Raw genomic sequence first — 22258 nt, forward strand, 5'->3', positions numbered from 1 at the left:
CTTATTTTTATTTTAATTTTTTTACAGAAATTCAGATATTCCAACAAATTTCTTTACATTTCCTGGACCTTAAAAAAATTACACACAACTTTTTGGACACAATACAACAGAACAGAATGAGAAAGGGAGTCACATTTTTCTTTTTAAAAGATAAAAACATACTTCTTAACACTTAGTGATTTACAGGTGTGTTACCTATGTACAAATGGTACATCATCAATGACCCATCCTCAGAGCACTGCGGTATGCTAAATTACACTTAGGTTTTATGGGAAAAAATTTTACAAAACATTTGTGTGTGGATAGGAAGCACTTTTTCATTTTCGTAAACATCACTATCAGTGATGTAGGACTCCCAGTGGAGTCCTAAATCTGTAATTTACATGGATTAGAGAAAACCAACACTTTCTAATTTTCTTGTAGATAGAGAGGTACCTCCCTTTAAATAAAAGATGAATTCTTGAAAAGTTGTGTGTAATTAAATTTAGTAAGGAGGGTGTTGGGAATGCAGCGGGAGAGCTAATATTTAATGTTAACAGGTAACTCCCAGAATGGCTCATACTTTAGAGATAATAAGTATTTCCTTAATGTGGTTCTTTAGAAAACCCATATCTTTGTGATTTGGGGATCACTCATTTAAGCATACCTGTAATATACTCTTAGCCATTTAAAACATAATCTCATTTATGGTGAGAAGATAGCTCGTACTAGGAACATTTGGCCAAAATGGGAGTGTTGTCTTAATAGAGACAGGGAATGAGAAATCACCTCCTACCTGTATCACTTTTTGTCTTATCCTCCATCTGGTGTTCCAGGGATGTATGCTAATTTGATCTTAATTGTGAGTCTAAAAATGAAGGCATTCTACATGTCCGTGTTTTCTGCTTGGGTATAGGACATGGTTTGGCTCACACTGATTACTCCCCCCGCGTGTATGTTTTAAGCTTGTGCCCATTCTCAAGACGTTGGCTACTTCAGTATTACGTATTTTTCTGCTGTTGCATATTGGCAAGATACGTGATGAGGGTGATTGGGGGGAAGCCTGGGAGCAAAACATTGCTGAAGACAACTGACCAGTTTTAACTACTTCCAAATGTCAACCAACTCAAAGCAATCTGAGTATTCTTGAAAAACCAACATTAGTAAACAAACAGGCAACTTACTCCTACCAAGTTTCTTGACCTGTATAAGTATATATTCATTTATTTCTAAGGCTATTATTATTTATTTTGTTAGTACCACTTACTATCATTTAGAAATAGGTTTAATGGAATGATTTTTTTTCTTAAACAGAAATGAGTACCTGTGAGTAAGGGAAAGAAAGGCTGTGGATTTCTGATGACATGTACAGCAAAGAAATAGAGGGAAAAAAAAGAGGAGAGCTTTTAGATGCCTATTTATAAAGTATATTAAATTCCTATGCATTTACTAGGGAGAATTAGAAAAAAGTGTTTATTTGATAGCAGCCTATATATTACATGTGAGCATCCAAGGTGAAAATGAGCTTTCTATATTTTTCAGCGTTCCTTGATGCTGTTTCCTGAAAGATAGGGATAGCTATGTTGCTCGGGGACCTATGATGTAAAGATGTACTTCCTGTAATATACAGCTTGATGGAGTTTTAGAGTACACGTCAGAAACAGTTTCTCAGTAATAACTTGTACAGACAGATTAAACTGAACACGGACTCCATAAAAAGTTTGAAGTGTTACATCTCTTAACGGAGTGGTTGTAACTAATTACACAGTGAAATAAACACACGGCAGAGATGGGGAACCAAAGATCAGGGCTCCTGTGAAAATACGCAGAGGCATTTTCCTAAGCTGTCTTCCTCTGTAAATGATGCTTGATCAGCCTCTTGGCTGTTGAGAGAGGAATAATTTAGGATTGACTGCCTTTTTTTTAAAATAAGGTTGAAAGATTAAAGCTTTTTGTTTTCGGTTTGATTAAAAAAGGACAGTTTACAAACCTCAGTACATATATATTTTACATGTTAATTCTAGCACGTTTATATTCCTCTTTCTTAAAATATTTCCTGAATGTGATTTCTCATGAATGTGATCTGATCTTATTCGATGATAGCTTCCCTTGAGCTGGTGTTTAATCCGCTATCACAACTCCTTCCAGAAAATCACTCCCATCTCTGCCCGTCCAGATTTAGAAGGTGCCTTGACAAGTAGATGGTTCACTCTTGTCCAGATGTGTCTCTGTACTCTGATTTCTCCCAAGTCTTCCTTCTTGATGTTGATGTACAAAAGCTCTTATTCAATTTGTTTAGCTGTTATTTGATTTGTTTTGTGCTCATTCTAGAGAATATTGGCTTAGCAGAACTGCAGAAAGGGGTGGGGGAGGAGGGGGAGGAGAAAGAGAAAGAGAAAGAAAAAATGCATCATTTTCGGTCAGCAAGATTTTTGTGCATAGCTGTCACAGAAAAACCACACCAGCAAATGGTTCGAAGGCACTTTAGATTTGTTATCAGAGATGACTGAAAAGTTTGAGGCTCCTGTTCCATAAACAAACAGCACAGTCTTCCGGCAAGGGAGCCCCCCATCACCCAGACATGTGTGTTCCCCACATCTGGGTGAAGATTATAGGCTGCTTTGAAGGAGCAAGGAAGAATGTGAAATGATCCCAAGCAGCAAAAATTTTTCTGCCTGGCACAGAAAATGTCTCACTCGAGGGTTTTCCTTTGCTTTCCAAGTGTTATTTATTTATTATACAATCAACTTTGTAACAGCTGCAAAGGAGACATTGCTTTCTTCCCTATGTATCTTTCTGTTCAATATCTAAATGTGCACTTATTTTATACAGTTGGAATCACAGAATAGATGACATTTTTAACATATTAAAAACAATTTTTTACATTTCCACTCTGCATCATCAGCATCAATTTCCTTTTCTTTTTATTAAAGATTTTTTATTTTGAAGTAATCTCTACACCCAACATGGGACTCGAACTCACAACCTCGAGATTAAGAGTTGCATGCTCTACTGACTGAGCCCGCGAGGTGCCCCAACAGCATCAGTTTCCAAGAGCTGCAGAATATTCCATTCCATTCTCATTCCTTTCACTCCATGCCCAGTATCCCATTCTCAACCGTTTGGCCACTGGCAGATTGTAGGTAGATTTCCCATTTTTTTTTTTTTTTATCAAGAATAAATATCTTTGCGTATAAAGCTCTGTTTGTTCTTTTAAATTCTTTCTTTAGGACAAATTCTCAGGGGATAGGCTGCTTTTCCTTTTGTCCAGCACACTATTAGGGACGATTCCTGAATTGATACAACTAGACTACAAATAGTATGATTGACTCCTTTCTTTGGATGATTTCCATACACTTTGGCACTGTTAACCAGGGTGTAAGGGTCCCTTACAGATTGTGAAGATGGGTAAATGCATCTAGATGGCCAGATTTGGGCTGAAAGGAAACAGCCTGTTGGGTTTTCATCACAGAGGACTTAGAAACTACAAATGATAATAAAACAATTGGTCCGTTATTTAGTTACAGCCCCCGTTCCACATCACAAGATAAGATTATGGTTTCTGAATGAGTGCTAGAGAAGCCTCTGGAAGATTCTGTCGTTTCTAGCATTTATCCCCTTGTTGTTTTCCAATACACTTTAAAACACTTTAAAATATCTTATGCACATTATGGTTCTAATGAACTTCTCTCAGCGAGAGAACTCAGTTGCTTTAATGTACCCAGACTACACAGGGGATAATTGAAATGTGATCATGTCCTAATGATGATTAATCTGTAATGATTCTCTGAGATTGCATCATGCTGGTAGAAGCCCTATGGAAGGGAATGCTTTCTTCGGATATTATTAAAAGCAACAAAGGCAACCCGTGGGTTTTACACACAGCTATAGGTGCTTCTGAACCTTGAGCGCTTGCTCTCTGTTCTGCTGCCCCGGAGGTGGTCTTGCCAGATGGAATCCAAAGTCGGGTTTGTGTGTCCGCGATTCCACTGCTCTAGCATTCTTCACTCCAAATATTTTTGTATTGCAAATGCACAGAGCAAAGTGTCTGGGTTTTCCACTAAAATCCATGAAAGGTTCTAGCTGGGGTGGGGGAGAGGGCGGAGTGGGTGCAGGTTATAAATACATTAAGCAGAAGAGGGGAATGGGTTTTGAAAATGTGGGTATGCGCACGGAAGAGCAGGTAGCATACGGAAGTGCCAGGGCCCTATTTGTGTGAAGCAGGGGAAGAGGGAGGCAAGAAGGTAGCCCTCATCTTCTTGATGTCTGCAAATAAATATACCGCTGATTTCATGATAGAAAAGCCTGCTTTGTTGTGAACCATCTGTTGGCATCCAGGAACCAGAGACTCCCACTTTTTTCCTGGCTCTAAGCTGCCTTGATTTGGCTTTATGACATCACAGTGGGCTGGGAAGAGAGCAGACAGGGCTGGAGGGGCTTTCAATCAGCAACCCCCCGGCGCCCCCAGCACTGACAACCAAGCCTGAGGAGGAGAAGGCAGCTTCCTGCCGGGTAGGCATCTCCCTGGGAAGATCCTTAGCCTTCTTGTAGGAAGGTAACTGCTGGAGCCAATCTCACAAGGTTCCTGTTCACACCCCACCATCGGGGGTCTAACTCAGTTAGTGGCTGCCCAAGGGGGGTCAGTCACCACCAATCCTTGGATCTGCTGCCATCTTGGGTCACCCATATCCTCCATGTGACCAAATCCCTCACTGGATCCCTCACTGACCTCACCATTGATTAGTCATTTTCCCTCTTCAAGGTCTCTTCTTTGTTGACTTTGTTAGCCTTGGAACTGCACTCCCCACCTGCAGTGTCAAGGCTGGGCAGGGAGCTGAGGAGTGAATGGGAAATGAGCGGAGCCAGAGAGCCAGGCTGGACTTGGGTGGGGCCGGGGAGGCTCCCAGGGCACAAGACTGAAGGAGGCCCTCACTCTCCGGTGAGGGCCTCCTGCCATTTTGCCCACGAGGGAGTTGCTGTGCCTCATCCTGAGCCGGCCGCTCATCACGGGGCCTCCCGGGAATATCTGCTCGGAGTCTGAGCTCCTTAGACATTCTGGACACCGTGTCTTTTTTTCTTTCTAGTGCCTGACACCACCATGCAACAGGAGTCCCAGGGTACTTGAGAATCCTGCAGACTGCAAGGCGAAAAATAACCAGCATGTTCAAGCTGGTGGGGACTGGAACACAAACACCCCCACACAGTATCAGGGAAACACTTTGCCGGGAGCAGTAACGTGAGAAGGCCACTAGGATGACTTAACTAGGAAGCGCAGTGGGGCGTCTCCCACCTGACGGCTTGGGCAGTGTGGGCCCTGCACCCAGATTTGGGAAGCTGGTCGGTGGAAGAAGATGAAAGGCAGGGTTTCCCTCTCCGGATGTGGCCATCATTTCCTCAGGCCAACGACTGGGACATCAGGGCTGTCTGCAGAAGGGCGTGTGGTTACGCTGTGATCCCTGCTTTGTAAAACACTGTTTCTTTTCTGAACTTTCGCTCACATTTCCCATGCACCATGCCTACTGCATAGATCAGGGGAGGCAATTTAACAGATGTCATATCCTCCCGGGTTTGTACAGAGCAGGACTGAATAAATAAGTCATTCAACACTGCTCTGGATCTTTGTTCAGTCGGGTTTGTCCTTGTAACACGTCATGGGGCTCTGAGTTGCCCATGTTTCCATTTCTAAAGGGCTCTTTGCAAATCCTTTGCGGAGCTGTCATTTGAATCGCTGCTGCTCCGGAGAGCACCATTTATAATGGCCACATTGTCCAGACTATCTAAATGCTGCGTGGTTGCATTTTCTCTGTGTTTGCGGACTTTGAAAGGTCTCCTGTGGTCCGCTTCTGCTCATTGTTCCTATCAACCCATTCAATTAGGGCCCGGAGCCCCCACTGCCCCAGGATAGCTGGGCGGGGAGCGGGCAGGGGTGGGGGTGAGAAAAACGCTTGGTGGGAGCTTTTAGCACAATGGCTCCCGAATCTTTGTTGTGAAAATGAAGAAGGGAGGCATTCCAGACCATTTTTTTCTCATTGGCTCTATAAGCTTTGTCATTTCTTCCCACTCCATTGTTTCAAACCACACCCACCTCTCACGGGGCCTCCTGACAGCCTTCCTGCCCAGGAGGCTGAAACAGGCCTCTGAAGTAAAGTCTCAATATCGGTGTCCCCAGGTGCTCTAGACGTGATGTGCCCCACGGTGGGCAGAGCACGTTAAAGATGGCTGCAGATTCTTTAGCTTTCTTCTCATTTGTGGTGTGTGTGTGTGTGTGTGTGTGTGCGTGTGTCTGTTCCTCTCCCTTTGAATCTGGGCTTTAAGAGACCTGGCAGTGGCATCTGGGGGGCTCAGTCAGTTAAGCCTCCGACTGGTGATTTTGGCTCAGGTCATGATCTCATGGGTTGTGAGATCAAGCCCGGAGTCCAGCTCCCTGCTCAGCAGGGCATCTGTCTGAGATTCTCTCTCTGCCCCTCCCCCCACTCACAGAGCTCTCTCTCTCATCTCATAAATAAATAGATATTAAAAAGGAAAGAAAATTAAAAAAAAAGAGTACTGGCAGTTTATTTTTTGTTGTGGCAAAAACACATAAAATAAAATTCACCATCTTAACCACTTTGACATATTACAGTTCAGGAGTGTTTAGTATATTCACATCGTTGTGAGACAAATCTCCAGAACTTTTCCATCTTGCAAATCTGAAACTCCATATCCCTGAAACAACACTCCTCTTTTCTCCCTTCCCCTGTTCCTCAGTAACTGCCATTCCTTCTGTTTCTACCAGTTGGACGACTTTAGATAGCTCCTGTGAGTGGAATCATATGGTATCTGTCTTCTCGTGACTCTGCAGGCTCAAGAGAAACTTCTGTCCCTCCCTTAACCACACAGAAGAATCTAAATTGGGGGTCTTTTCCAGAATAAGTTATTAACAAAGATCAATTTTATCTGAGTGACCCATCTGTATGGAAGGGCAAACATCTAATTATCAAACATTTGCTCTTCTTCCCACCCTATATGCATTCCCCTGATGTTCCAGGCCCCTACCCCCAGAATGACATCTATATCCCATTTTGCCCATCTTTGGGATTTCCATGTTTACGTGGATTCCCCGGAGTACACCTATTAAATTTGATTTTCTCCTGTCAATCTGTCTCACGGCAATTTGATTTTTAGTCCAGCTAGAAGGGATTTTGAGGGGACAGGAATTCCACCTCCCCGATGTTTTCTTTATTTTTTTTACATATATTTTTTATTAAAAATTTTTTTTTAAAATTTTTTAAAGATTTCATTTATTTATTTGATGGAGAGAGATATAGCAAGAGAGGGAACACAAGCAGGGGGAGTGGGAGAGGGAGAAACAGGCTTCCCGCTGAGCAGGGAGCCCCGCATCGATGTGGGTTTCAATCCCAGCACTCTGGTATCATGACCTGAGCCAAAGGCAGACGCTTAACGACTGAGCCACCCAAGCGCCCCATTCCCTGATGCTTTCTTGACATAAGAAAAGTCATTGTAGATCCCCAGATGTTTTGCGATTAATGCCTGACCAGCATTACTTGCCTAAGCACATATCTTGCAGAACTTCCTGGGATATGTGAAAACTGTAGAAAAAGAGACTTCAGTAGTTGATGATTTTAAGGGAACAGAAAAATGTAAAAAACAACAGCCACGACCAGGCCAGGAAGATAACCTCACCATATCAGAGACAATGAATTGGTGGTAAAACTCTAAGTCCTGTTTCGAAAGGAAAAATTGACCTCACACACATTCTTTGAGTTGTTTTTGCAGGATATAAGCCACTTTGAGCCCTTGGACACTGGATTAATTGAAGCCAGAGACTGAATGATGCCGACCCTTGCCAGCCTTGTGACTTCAATCACCTAGGACCTGGACACTGTTAACTTACGATGACTTTTGCCCCAGTTTCATATGGGACGCTCCTTGGCCTGGCCCTTCCATGAATATGCATGTACTCTTAGCTTAAAACTGCTCCAATTTTGTTGTTCAGGGAGATGCTGCTTTGGGAAATATCCCTAGTGTTCTTACTTGTTGCAAGTGAAATCTTCCTTTTCTACTCTTTGGCCTGGTTTGTCTTTTGGCTCAGCACCCACCAAGAGGCAAACCCAGTTTTGGGTTATAGTGCGATAAACATGGGTGTGCAAATACCTCTTCAAGACCCTGCTCTCAGTTCTTTTGGATATATACCCAGAAGTGGGATTGCTGGATCATATGGTAGTTCTATTTTTAAAGCTTCGAGGAACCTCCATATTGTTGCACCATCTTATGATCCTACCAACACTGCACAAAGGTTTCAATTTCTTCATGTCTCTCTGACACTTATTTTCTGCTTTTTTGGGGGGGGGATGGTAGTGTTAAAAGTAAAACTACAGGCCCCAAATGGTGTCAGTTGGGTTAAAGCCCTAAGTCAGTAAACCAAGACTTTTTTTTTTTTTTTAAGATTTATTTATTTGAGAGAGAGAAAGCACAAGTGGGGAGGAGGGGCAGAGGGAGAGGCAGAAGCAGACTCCCTGCTGAGCAGGGATCCTGACACAGGGCTCGATCCCAGGACCCCGAGATTATGACGAGTGCCAAAGGCAGATGCTTAACTGATTGAGCCATCCAGGTGCCCTCAGTAAACCAAGACTTAATCCTTAACCTGACTGCAATTTTTTTTTTAAAGATTTTATTTTTAAGTAATCTTTCTACACATAATGTGGGGCTTGAACCCACATCCTAAGATCAAGAGTCACACACTCCACTGAGCCAGCCAGAAGCCCCAACCTAACTGCAATTTTAACCTTTAACCAGTCAGCATGGGAATTACCTGGTCAGCAGAAGGAAACTTACTGACAGACCCTTTCCATTCTCCCGGGTGACCATGCCTAAAACAATGGATTCTTTGCTAGTAATTTCCCTTTTTCTGCTCCCTCTCTACCTTTAAAAACATTTTCTTTTCTTTTTTTTTTTTTTTAAAGATTTATTTATTTATTTATTTGAGAGAGAGAGAATGAGAGATAGAGAGCATGAGAGGGAAGAGGGTCAGAGGGAGAAGCAGACTCCCTGCTGAGCAGGGAGCCCGATGTGGGACTCGATCCCGGGACTCCAGGATCATGACCTGAGCCGAAGGCAGTCGCTTAACCAACTGAGCCACTCAGGCGCCCCAAAACATTTTCTTTTCTGTACCCCTTTGGAACTCCCCTCTACTTGTGAGATCTGCCCAACTCATGAATCGATTAATAAAGCCAATTACATCTTTAAGATGTACTGAGTTGAATTTTTGTAATGTAACAGTAGCCACCCTAATGAGTGTGAGGTGACATTGTACTGTGGTTTTGGTTTGCCTTCTCTGATGATTAGTGATGTTGAACATCTTTTGAGTACAGGCAGTTTCTGATTCCTCTGCTGGAGTGACCACATGGGTGAGGCCGTGGTAGCACATGGAGAGGGAGAGAAGCCCAGCTGAGCCCGGCTCTCCAGCCTTCTATTCCAAGGGGCCCACATGTGAGTGAAGTCATCTTGGACCCTCCATGCCATTCAACCACCTGCTGAAGGCTGCCAAGTGACCCTAGTTGATGCCACATGGAGCAGGAGACTTGCCCAGCTGGGCCCTTCCTGAATTCCTGATCCACACAATTGTGAGATATAACAAAAGTGGTTGTCAGTAGCAATCCTAACGGGTGTGAGTTTTTCCAGCAGAACTTTGCACGGTTTTAAGCCACAAAGTTTTGGGATGGTTTGTTAATGCGGCGTAGAGAGCTGGAACAGTGGGCAAATGCCCTTTCTCGGGCTGGTTTAGATTTGCTGTATTCAGTACACTGTAAGTGACCAGTGTGGCTGGACAGCTGACACAGTGCTCCCGAGGCAGAGAGTGTGCCGCTGTCTCTGACTTGTTTTTCCCTCTTGACCCAGTTTCTAGAGAAGCAACATCTGAAACCCCAACTTCCACTTTCCTACTGCAGCCATAGTCTCTCTCCAGGCGATCATTAGTTTGTCCCTCTGACCACAGGGGTTTTGGATCTGGGCTGAAAATAAATGCATGCTCACAACATACTTTGGCACTGAATTAAGAAAAAAAGTCCAATACTGATTTTGGCTGCAGTTTGATTACCACTGGCTTTATAGGGGATCAGAGGGTCTGAATTTGTTGTAGTTGTTTGTTGTGTAGTTGACCGGTGGGTTGATGAACGCCAGGGTGTACTTCACCTTCACGTGCTAAATTTTTCCTTGCACGCCACCGTCCCACTCACAATCCCCACCAGCACACTCCCGAGCCCCGCCCGCAGCACTGTAGGAAGACAGCCGGATAGGAAGCTACCTCCCAGTCACCAGCCCGTCTAGATTCTCGAGTGGGATGGTGGTGTGCAAGTAAAGAGTACAAGCCGGAGGGAGAGGCCGAGGGAGAAGCAGACTCCCCGCTGAGCAGGGATCCCAGTGAGAGGCTCAATCACTGGACCCTGGGATCATGACCTGAGCCAAAGGCAGATACTTAACTCATGAGCTACCCAGGTGCCCCCTAGTTAACCTACTTTCAATCTCTGTTGTATATAGAGGACCTAAATACGAACTGTATGCCTGACCTGTAGCCTTTATAATTCTGCCCCTTCTGTTGTCTTCCTCAGAACAAGAGTCAGGTTTCTACCTGAGTCTTTGTCTCCCGAATTGCAATTCTAACTGCCCAAATAAATGCCCGTTGGCTTAAATTTTCAGGGAATTCTTTCTCGGTCGACACAACAGAGGAGTTAAGAAATAGAAGAGGACCTCCCTGTCCCTGCCAATAATCCACCAGGTCAGTGCTTCTCAAACCTCAATATGTCTCAGAATCACCTGGTAATCTTGTGAAAAATGCAGAATTTGACTAAGTGGGTCGGAGGTAAAGCCTGCGAATTTACACGTCTATCTCCCAGGTGATGTCAAGGTGCTGCACTGCACGGCCTGAGCCAGACACTGTGTCCTCTTCACCTTTGCATTCTCAGCTTAATGAGGTGCTTGGGATATCATAGGTGCTCAAAAGGTGTTTGTCGAATGAAACCAAAACAGGCACAGGCATTCATGAAAAACCTGACGGAACAAATCTTGAGCGACTTAGGAGAGGTACTCAGTGACTTGCAAACTCAGTGTGGGTTTCTAGAGGCTTTCCATTCCTTCCACTGCCATGAAGGAGTGGAGGTGGGTGAGGGGCTCTCTCACCCTCCGCCCGCAGATAGAGATTTTAACACTTGGCTTTAATTACATATATAGTAGTACAAATATGTAAAGAGGTATCTGGGAAATGAAAAATGTACCATCTGAGACAGTCCTGCCACATTTTCCTCCTTTCTTCCCCAGGTTCTTCTTTTTCTTAAAACAAAACAAAACACCAGGGTGCCTGGCTGTCTCAGTTGGAGGGACATGAGGCTCTTGATCTCGGGGTTGTGAGTTGGAGCCCCACACTGGGTGCAGAGAGTACTTAAAAAAATAAACTTAAAAAAAATCTTTATATTCTCTGCCTTTCTCGCTATCTTTTTCTGTGTCCTACCTCCCTTCAGTACTGAGATATTGATTTTCATACGGAGAGTTGGAGGATATTTGCTAAACTATTCTTCTGGCTACTCCCGTAGATCTTCGAACTGAGAAGGGGCAGAGAGTGGCCTAAGAATCAGGTGCTGATACCTGTGTGCTAGTCCTGTGTGCAGCAGACGACTGGACATTGACATCAGGCTCAATGCTTTCTCATGTGACATTTTCTAGGAAGTAAGTAATTCATGAGAAGGAATTTTGAGTGTTAATTCATGAACATCTCTTTTCTTCCTCTTGTCCCCATTGAGAAATACTGCAGAATCTATTGCCAGCAGGAAAACAGGCACATTTCTTTGGTAGAAGTGTTGACAATAGAATGTTGGTGCTGGTTTGTTAATCCTAATAATATCCACTGTCCAGTTTTAACATGAAGCCATTCCATATTGCATACAGGCTGAAAGGCTTTTATTAATGAAGCCCAAAAACCATATGCATGGCAGGGTAGGACGTCAGCATCCTCAATTCTTAGTGCATTGCACAAGAACTAATAAATCCTGTGTCAATCTTAATGTGCCAGCCCCAGCTTAGCGACTTCTCTGCACTCCTCTGAAATTTTTCATGATTGTTTTGCCTTTCCATTTTATGAACTAGCTCATGACTAACACTTCACTATGTGGTCATGACAATCCTTTACAAATATAAATAAAAGCAAAACCAAATTAAGTATTACCACACACAAAATTGCAAATCATGCAACCCAAATGTGTTGACTTCTCAAAATAATAAATTTGTCTCTGTTGATATTGAATATTCAGCCTCACACATCTGCCTCTGAGCTTCTTCCCCTTCCTGTTCAGGGTAAGACTGATAATATGTATCATTTCCCTCCCTCCCTCTCTTTCTCTTTCAACAAGCTCAAATTCACAGGCTTTCTCTTCTGCACTTTCTTGAGAGTCAACTGGCCTTCCTTGATAATATAAATTTCCTGATTTTCTTGGAGGCATACAATTTGTTGCTAAATGTATGTGTTCTGAAGCCATTTTCTCTGGCTTTGAATTCTAATTCCACCATTTACTGGTTGGGTCACTCTAGAGAAGTTCTTGGACATTTCTGTACTTCACTTGAAAAATGGGGGTACCCCCTTCCCAGGGCTTCCTGAAGATTGTGACTGAGATGATGCTTATAAGGTGTTTATGTCTTAACAGGAAAACCTGGCAAATAGGAAGAGGTCAATAAATATTGGCAGGTTGTTTTTATTGTTTGTTAGTTTTTTATTTTGAATGCACAATCGTAGAAGTAGCACTATGTTATTCCAGAAATACCACATACATATACTAACCAACAGTAAATCATGGAAACATTTACTTTTCCCAGAGACAGGATGGCCCAATGGTTCAGACTGGGGACAATGGACACAGACTGTTTGGGTGTGAACTTCAATTTTACTACTTACTGGCTCTGTGATTTTGGGCACGTGACCTGGCCTAGTTTCCTCACGTGTAAAATGGGGGGAGACTAGTCTTGTCTATACAGCTGCGGTGGGCGTTAAATAAGTTCCCACACGGTGAGTACTATGTGAACTCTTCCTGCTGTTAGTATGATTGTTATTGCTGTGAGGTGGAGTTTTACCGGGTCTGTACCTAGCTAGCCCCTCACTCTACTTTTCTTAGAGCATTTAGAAATCTTACAATTGTAAATTTTCTCTGTGTCTGCAACGTGTGTAAATCCTCTTAGAAACTATATAAGGCTCTTGACAGCTTTATGACTCAGGAATGTCTTTCTCAAGGACAGGAGCCATCTCTTTGAAACGTAATCGTCAAGGGAGACAGCTCCCCCATCTCCCAGTTTCTGTGGGAGGGTAGGAGCCTACCTTCAGCGGCACCTGCTCCAAGTCATGACTCCTCTGTCATGAAGATAAGGCGAGCTTATTTTTCCTGTGCATAAAACCAATTAACCCAGACGGTCGCCCTCAATTAACCAGCTGAATCTAGGGTGAATGGTCTATAATAAATGGTCGTGAGGACTAGTTACCTTTTATCCTGAAGACATGTATGTTAATGGGTTGCATCTGCTTGGCTTTATAAAAAGGTGAAATTGCATTCTGTCTTTGCCTTCTCTAAATGGGTTGCCTGTGCCGTGCATCATGTTCTGGTTTAATGCTTTTTTAATAATTAAGCACTGAGTTTTTCTTTCTCTACTAGTGTTATAGAGAGGTTTTCCGGGGGAAAGATTTTGTTTTTAATTATATTACCTGAGTGATGTATACTGGTAAACCCCTATTTGTGCATCAGATAGCTTTATTTAATGCCTGTCCTCTTTTAGCACAGAATTTACAAGAGGGAAGGGACTATTAAAAAAAAATTCTTAGAGGGTACTAAAATCGGTGTTATTAAAAAGGGATTTGCTAATGATTACCTAATAAAACCCAGCTGATGCTCTCCTGTCTTCTTCCAAACCATTCTACAGGCTTCTGTGAAATTACGATAAGGCACAGCTCTTCAAAACCTAAACTCGTTCTCTTTTCCAGGAAACAAGGAAGCTTTTATTCCTCAGGATATGGACTTGAGTGAGTTGTTAGCAGGGAGTTCAGGGCCGTGAGACTTTCCGTTGCCATTATTACCACAAATTTAATAGCCCTCATCCTAACTATCCATATGGATGTTTGTTGTACTGAAATAAAACATTCAAGTATGATATATGCTTCCTCTCCAGACCAAAGGGAAGCGGACCGCAGAGTCCAGAAGGCAATTTATAATCAAGGTCTGACCAAGCACACACACATGGGCGTGCGCACACACACACACTCACACCCACACTCATGCTCTACTGCCCCTGTCAGAGAAGTAGCCAAGAATTAATGCATTTAGTAAATGTGTGATCCATCACTGATTGGCTGACATCGGTTAGCCACAAATGACATAGTAATAAGGGAGAGCCAGAGATCACTTGAATTGGAGAATTTTAGGGCTTTCTATAATGCAGAAGTGAAAAGACTGTGCTTTGCTGAAAACTTTTTAGGGGAGACTTTGCTATGGAATCAACCCCATAGCTCAACAACACCCACCAGGCCTCGCAGGGCCTTTCCTCACCACTCAGCATCCCCTCTACCTCAGGGGTCCCTCCCCTCCCACTTAATGTGACCTGCAGGCCTCAGAATGGATCCTCCAGGCCTGCCTCCCTGCTCCTGGAAGCACCCTCCCGCCATTTTCGAGCCACTGAACACCCTCATGTTTCAAATGTCTTCTCAAGTCACTTCCCCAGAAGGCCTGCATTCTGCCCCCATCATCCCTTATCAGAGCTACCCAGTCCTTCTATACAGCAAGCCCTCTGAGGGCAAAGGCCCCTGCTGGTAAGCCTTTGTGTCCCAAACACCTAGATCAGGGCTCAGCAGATAGAAGATGCTTAGTAAACCTCCCTGTGCTTTTTGAAAGGAGCCTTAGGCCTAGTTATGGACTGAATCGTGTCCCCATAATTCCTATGTTGAAGCCTTCACCTCCAAATGTGACTGTATTTGGAGATAGGGCTTTTTAGCAGGTAATTAGGGTTAAACTGGGATCATAAGGGTGGGGCCCTGACCCAACAGGAATGGTGTCCTTCTAAGAAAAGAAAGTGACACCAGGGGCATGCACGCAGAGAACAAAGGCCATGTGAAGACCCAGCAAGAAGATGGCCATCTGCAAGCCAAAGGGAGAGGCTTCGGGAGAAATCAGACCTGCCCACATCTTTGATCTTGGACTTCCAGCCTCCAGAGCTGGTGAGGAAATCTATTTCTGCCGTGTAAGCTACCCAGTCAGTGGCATGTTGTCATGGCAGCCCTAACAGACTAAGACGGGTATCAACAAGGCCAACCTTTTGGTTTTCTTTGTTGGCAGGTAAGTTCCCCCGGGCCAGGGAGACAAAGTTTGCCCAAAGTCATCCAGCTAGTTAGCCGAAGACCTGGATTAGAATTCTGGGCTAGACTCACGTTCTTTCTGCACCAGCTTTTCTCTTTTCCCCAGAGAAAAACTTTTGTCAAGTGATTCTCTTAGGGAAGCAGAATTGAGGGCAGCTGCCTTGGTCTCTGGCCCCGAAGCCACCCTGCCCCGGCTCTCCCCTCTTCCCCACCCCTTCTCTGCATTGTACCTTGGCGGCTCTCTAAGCATTCGCGGACTCGAGTTTGAACGACTGCTGTACCCCACGCTGCCTCTATTACACATACAATATCACAGATATTCCCAATTTACCGTGTTCTCTCACACTGACATAATGCATGAGAAGCCTGTTGTGACAGAGCAAAGCCACCTGGGTCAGTAGGGGCAAGGTATGATGGCACGGAGGGTGGAGGATTAGGGTTCCAGAGAAGAAAAGCCCTCTGCAATTGACTTGACTTTATCCTGGGGAGGTGATAAAGATGACTGCAACAGATAACGCAGAATCACCTAGAAACCGGGTGTGTCCCAACCACGGTTCTGGGATCCATTTTGTAAGTCTGCAAATATACACATGGCTCCCTCCATCGTGAGGGGTACTGAAGTTTTGGTAAAGCTGCTTTGATGATGACCAGGAGAAAAAAATCCTATGGCCTTAGAGGGCCCTGCCTCAGAAAGGGGCTTTGTAAATGCTGTATGGCCAAGGGCGGTGCTTCTCCAGACGTGGCCTCTGGATCTTCTTGGATCTCAATCACTTGGGTATTTGTGACTATGTAGATTCCAGGATCTTGGCCGGACTTAATCCCCAGGTGATTCTCATTTGCATTCAAGTTTAAGGTTGTTAGCCCTTGGGCTTTGGAATCAGAGAAAAGTCTGAATCTTGGGTTGGCCATTTCCTGGATGTGGACGGGTAGTTTTACTTGCCATAGCTTTGGCATTCTTATCTGTGAAATGGACATAGTACCTATTTTATGGGGTTGTTTGAGGAATCAAGTTCAGGGTTTAACACTCATTCTCCCTGGGGAAAGACAGAGAGGAGATGAACTAGAGTAGAAGTGAGAAAGACCTCAGTTCTAAGACCTCCCTGTGAAGTTTTTACTATTTTCTCACACACACACACACACACACACACACACACACAGAAAAACCAAAACCAAAACCAAACACAAAAAAACAACAAAAAACTCATATAGTCTGTAAGAGCTTTTTTGGAATTGAGCACTTAAAAATAACTCTTGAGGGTTTTATGGGCACCAAGGATGACATCCAAGAGCTGGAAATACAACTCCCTTTTGAGGAAAGCCTTTGGCTTGGGGGAGGAGGGAGGGGCCAACAGACTTCACCCCAGGAGAGGACTGTCTACTGTTTTATGGATGTGGTCACACCCGGAGTCAAATCATGTCCCCAGTAAGGACATCTCCTCGAAAAGCCTAGAAATCAACGGTGATCCTTGTTCCCTGGAAGACTACTGGCTGAGATTTTAAGGTTTCTCTATGATGATAACAGCTACCTCTACTGAGCACGGACTGTAGGTAGGCACTGTGCTAAGTACTTACACACATTATGATGTTCAATCTGCACAAGTATCCCTGAGTGGCAGGTAGTATCATTAATTCTGTTTTGCCATAAGAAAACCAATTCAGGGGCGCCTGGGTGGCTCAGTCCTTAAGCGTCTGCCTTTGGCTCAGGTCATGATCCCAGGGTCCTGGGATCGAGCCCCGCATCGGGCTCCCTGCTCAGCGGGAAGCCTGCTTCTCCCTCTCCCACTCCCCCTGCTGGTGTTCCCTCTCTCACTGTCTCTCCCAATGTCAAATAAATAAATAAAATCTTAAAAAAAACCAAACAATTCAGCGATTATGACCCTGAGTACTACTGCAAAGTTAACAAAGAGCAAAGGCAAACAGGATCCTCCTCTGCTGTTTTCTTGAACATTCTACTTTGATATTGCTCACCGAGATAATTCTGAGTCTTGAGATAGTCTTGCCTGTCACTCTGTTCCTTTCTCTGCTTTATACAGATGAGACAGGGTCTCAAATACCAGGTTGTGAGCTTGTGGTCCAATGAATGGCATTTAATGAGCATTTGTAAAAAATGCTCTGAATACACTATGATAACAATAAAGTTGTACACATAAGATTGTTCATCATACAAAAAATTGAAAGTAACCTTAATGCCACAAATATGAGCTTGGATAAATAAATTGTGGTACTTTCATATAGCCATTTTTTAAATGTTTTTAAAAGATTTTATTTATTTATTTGAGAGAGAGAGCCAGAGAGAGAGCACAAGCATGGGGAGAAGCAGAGGGAGGAGCAGGCTCCCCGCCGAGCAGGGAACCTGTTGTGGGGCTTGATCCCAGGACCCTGAGATCATGACCTGAGCAGAAGGCAGACACTTAACTGACTGAGCCACCCAGGCACCCCTCATATAGCCATTTAAAAGGCTAGGGGTGCCTGGGTGGCTCAGTCAGTTGAGAGACTGACTTTTTGTTTTGGCTCAGGTCATGATCTCACGGGTTGTGGGATGGAGCCCCACCTCAGGCTCTGTGCTCAGCAGGGAGTCGGCTTGAAGATTCTCTCCTTCTGCCCCTCCCCCCACTTACCAGTGTGTGCACACGCACACTCTCTAAAATAAAATAAATAAAAATGAATGTAGATCCAAAAAAAAAAAATGAATGTAGATCCAAATTAAAGGAGTGACATCTATAACATATTAAATGAAAACAGCAGGTTATTAAATAGAATGTGTGATCCTTTTTTGAAAATGAAATGTTTATATATACATAGAAGAAAACATGGAAGGATCTACCCCATACTATGCTAATTAAGTTCTGAATGATAGATTTAGGATGCTCTTTACTTTCTGTACTGATTTTTTTTTTACAGTGAGCTGAGCATGCATTATTTTTATAATTAGAAAAAATGCTCTATTATCATTTTGAAAATTAAATGCCTTGGAAGGAAAGGGAAATTAAACATTGTGCCATTTTCAGTGTCTTCATGGATTCGTGCTTGTTTTTCTAAGAGGGTGATTAGGAGATGGTCTGAAAAGTGAGCACACCAAAGGGAGAGCCATGTGTGTATTTGTAAGCATCCCTTAGCACGTCCACATATACTCCATATATTCCGCAATATACCACTCAATACGTTCTTGTTCAATGAACGAGCCCTGAGAAGAAAATCTGTGATTGATACGCAAAGTATTGCAAAAGAAGAACACTCTCATAAGGACTGGAAGAAGTTATTAACAATGGGAAAGAATAACTCGCTTTCTTTTTCTTGGATTCCTGGTTAGCAGGATCAGCTTGTGTTGTTGAAAGTGATTCAACAAGGGGCGCCTGGGTGGCTCAGATGGTTAAGCGTCTGCCTTCGGCTCAGGTCATGATCCCAGGGTCTTAGGATCGAGTCCCGCATCGGGCTCCCTGCTCAGCGGGGAGCCTGCTTCTCCCTCTGCTTCTCTCTCTCTCTCATGAATAAATAAATAAAATCTTAAAAAAAAAAGTGATTCAACGAGTCCAGCAGATAGATCCCAGAATCAGGGCAAAGCAGGGTAGGAGCTGTTTAAGTCACTGTAAGAGCCAGCCCCAACATGTTTCCCATCAACCTGTCTACACTGTTAACTCTTCTCTTTGTTCATTATTGGTGCCTTTGGTGGCTGTCACAGATAGGAGGGCTGAATAATGCTCCCCACAGCACACACCATTTCTCCTTTGTCCATTGCTTGTTCACTGTAATAGGACATTATTCTTCCATAGATAGGGAACAGATTTCTGGCTTGTAGAAAGGCTTGTCAACCTCCAACCCGACTTTGATGATTTTATTTGTGATTCTGGGAAATGGCGCTTGGCCAATACAATAGAATGCCAATCCAGGGATCGTCCAAAACAGCCTCTTAAAAACAAACAGCAGAACAAACAAAAACCCTGAGACTCTTACTTTGGCAACTGGAGGTCTCTAATGGGAGAGGAAAGTTGGGGTACCCATAGGCACGGCACCAGATCAGCAGAAAGGCTCAGCAGATTTGTCCAGCAAACATGGTAGAAACAGAAATGATCTACCGCGGGGTCATTAACAAAAATTAAATGAACATTCAAAGGCCACCTACTCTGGTCTGTGGCAGAGTGTGAGGCACACAGGGGCGTTGCTGGTGAGCTTCCTGGCACCACATCTTGTCTGTCCTCATCAGCCAGAGGCAGGGAAGCAGACGCAACGCCCCCTCCAGGCCGTCCTGGGAGCCCCCTTCCGTCTGCGTTTCGGGTACGCGAACAACGGACGGAACGAGGTACAAAGGCGGTCCTCTCGGTCCGCCTGAACCCGGTTGGCTGCTGAGGCACTGGGGGGCAGAGGAGGCTTCCCTGCTGCTCGCTCTGTGGCCTTTGGCTTGGAATCTCTTCCTTCCTGCTGGCAATCTGTCTCCGCTCTGGGCAGTGAGGTTTTCACCAGGCGGGTGTTGAGAACCCACTGAGGGCGAGGCACTGACTCAGTTCCAAAGGGACCAACACAGCCAATTTAGGGGCGTGCTTTCAGCGCGTAAGTGTAAGCATCCAGCTGGGAGCTGTGGGCGGGGCTACTGCTGGAGGCGGCGGCTGAGCATTTTCCCCCGAGCTCTGCAGGGGGCTGTAGTGCAGGGCAGGAAGGGGATGGGGCACAGATGAAGAAGGTAAGTGGGTCTAATGGCCTGTGACTACTCAGAGCCTTCCTTAGGGTCCCCCTTTAAGCCCTGCAGGGGTAGGGCAGTGGGATGCCTTCCACACTATTCTGCTAAGCTGTGAAATACTCCTTTTAGATGTTTCCAGAGCCCAAGGACTGAATGAGGAGAGAAGAGAGAAGGAAAGAAGACCTCTGAAAAATACAATTAGGGTTGCTCCTTCATAAGAAAAACTGATTGAACTTACATAGCTTTGAGACGGTTACAACATACTAGGTGGAGTGTAGTACCTTGAATTTTTAAATTTTGATTTTTTTCAAGGCACTCTGTGCGTATTGTTAAAAAAAAAAAAAAAAAAGAAAAAGAAAAGAAACCCTGGGGATGGTCTTGTGATGAGAAGAGCCGCCTCACCGCTCCCCTTCTCATACTGAATCTTACTCCCGGGAGGCGCTCTCTTTTCATAGCTTCCGGTTTTATTACAGTAGCTCCTTCAATAGTTGAAATAGTATGCTAATAGTCCCCTATCTATTAATTTATCATGTTTAGATAATATCTGTTGAGTCTCTTCTAGAAAAGTGAGAATTTGCCTCCATTCCTCCTCACCTTCTTTCTCTCCCAATTTTTAGTTGGTTGACTTCATGAGTTTAAATAATATGTATACTTGTGGCTGTTTGTCCTGTTCTCTGACTTTAGTCAGGCTCAAGTCGTCTCTATTTGAGGTGAAACTCTCACGTATTAAAAAAGAGGTCCAAAATGGAGTCACTTGTGCTAAGCCTATGTCCCCAAAGACTTGATACCTAACTTAATTTCAGTTTTAACCATTTCTAGGGGTGGAGTTTTAAACCCACCAGACTGGAATTAACTGGTCAGTACCATGAGGTAATCTGCCTGACAGACCCCTTCCAGACCCTCAAGGAAGGTGACCTTGCCACAAACAGTCTACTTGTTGCTAGGAACCTTCTTATTCTGCCCCCTTCTCCCTATAAAAGTCTTTCATATTGTATAGCTCTTCCGAGCTCCTTTCTATCTGAAAGATGAGATGTTGCCTTATTCATGAATCACTGAATCAAGCCAACAAAATCTTTAAAATTTACTTATTTAAATCTCATTTTTTAACACATGTGACTGTTCCTTTTCCTTCTACCTTTTCAGCTCTGACTTTCTGACATGAGCTTGATTTTTCAAAAGTCAGTGTGGGGATTTTCAGCAGATTAATCAATGAAAACAATTTAGAGAGGAACCTCCCCTCTTCCTTCTCCTGGAAAACTTAGACTCATCCCAAATACCCAAATACCTTTTGAGAATGCTTTCCAAACATTGTCGAGGGTAGTTTAAGGCCTCTGATACCTACGTGCCTACACATGATTGCTTGTGCGGTGTTCTCATGTATGCCAATGACAGCAGTAGAGTATTGTGTTTCTGTGACAAGGAGGACCAAGGGTATCCTCCTTCCTGGCACTGGGTGAACCTCAGTGACAAGAACCAGGCACTTCGTATTCTCATGATCTAGTGGAATGCCTGGTGCATGGTAGGCCTTTGGTATTTGTTTGAATGTATGTGCTTTTCTATTACATACTTTTATATAATTAGACTCTACTGCTCAAAGGGATGAGGTATCTTAAAAACATGTCTAGGGGCGCCTGGGTGGCTCAGTCATTGGGCGTCTGCCTTCGGCTCAGGTCATGATCTCAGGGTCCTGGGATCGAGCCCCACATCGGGCTCCCTGCTCGGTGGGAAGCCTGCCTCCCCCTCTCCCACTCTCCCTGCTTGTATTCCCTCTCTAGCTGTGTCTCTCTCTGTCTAAATAGGAAAAAGTTAATCAGTGCTGTGTTTCTACTCTCACGGTACCCTGAGCAAGCAGGTATGTGTGTGTACATATGTCTGAAGTTCTTGGTCTTAGAAAGAGTGGTCAGTGTGGCTCTGTGAAGGAGGGTCAACCCATAGCAGGTGGCTTTCCTTCTGATGGCCACCCCAGGGGAACTGGGAGCTTCTAGAATGAAAGCCAGGGCTGCTTTCTTCAGGCGGGTACACCAGATCCACTTTTCTCTGTAACTTGTTCTGACTCTTAGGCTGTTGAGAGTTGTCACAAACAAAACTCAAGCCCAACTCAGAAAGCCCCACCAATTACCCTGAGCCAAGGTGACCTGCTTCGAAACATATCCCGAAGATGTCACTTCTCACTGAAAACTTTTCACAGTTCTCCTGCTAAGCTTTGTTCACACCCAAGCTGACTTTATGGG

At 44.2% G+C, this 22258-nt stretch overlaps 1 protein-coding gene and 1 long non-coding RNA gene across 4 annotated transcripts in view; one reads left to right on the forward strand and one right to left on the reverse strand.

The window, feature by feature from the left end:
- The window catches only part of LHFPL3 (LHFPL tetraspan subfamily member 3), a 573120-nt gene continuing 550862 nt past the window's right edge, over positions 1 to 22258 (reverse strand). For all 3 annotated transcript variants that reach the window (XM_027572961.2, XM_027572964.2, XM_027572962.2), the window contains one exon: positions 1 to 2330. In XM_027572961.2, coding sequence (XP_027428762.1) covers positions 2302 to 2330 — 29 coding nt within the window. In that variant the 3' untranslated portion in view covers positions 1 to 2301. The remainder of the gene's footprint in view (positions 2331 to 22258) is intronic.
- Positions 9350 to 11695, forward strand: LOC113910910. Its single transcript, XR_003516314.1, has 3 exons — positions 9350 to 9468; positions 10675 to 10753; positions 11565 to 11695. It is a non-coding gene; the product is annotated as an uncharacterized LOC113910910 (long non-coding RNA).

Source organism: Zalophus californianus, chromosome 12 (assembly GCF_009762305.2).
Source record: "Zalophus californianus isolate mZalCal1 chromosome 12, mZalCal1.pri.v2, whole genome shotgun sequence".
In the NCBI taxonomy this organism is placed as follows: Eukaryota; Metazoa; Chordata; class Mammalia; order Carnivora; family Otariidae; genus Zalophus; species Zalophus californianus.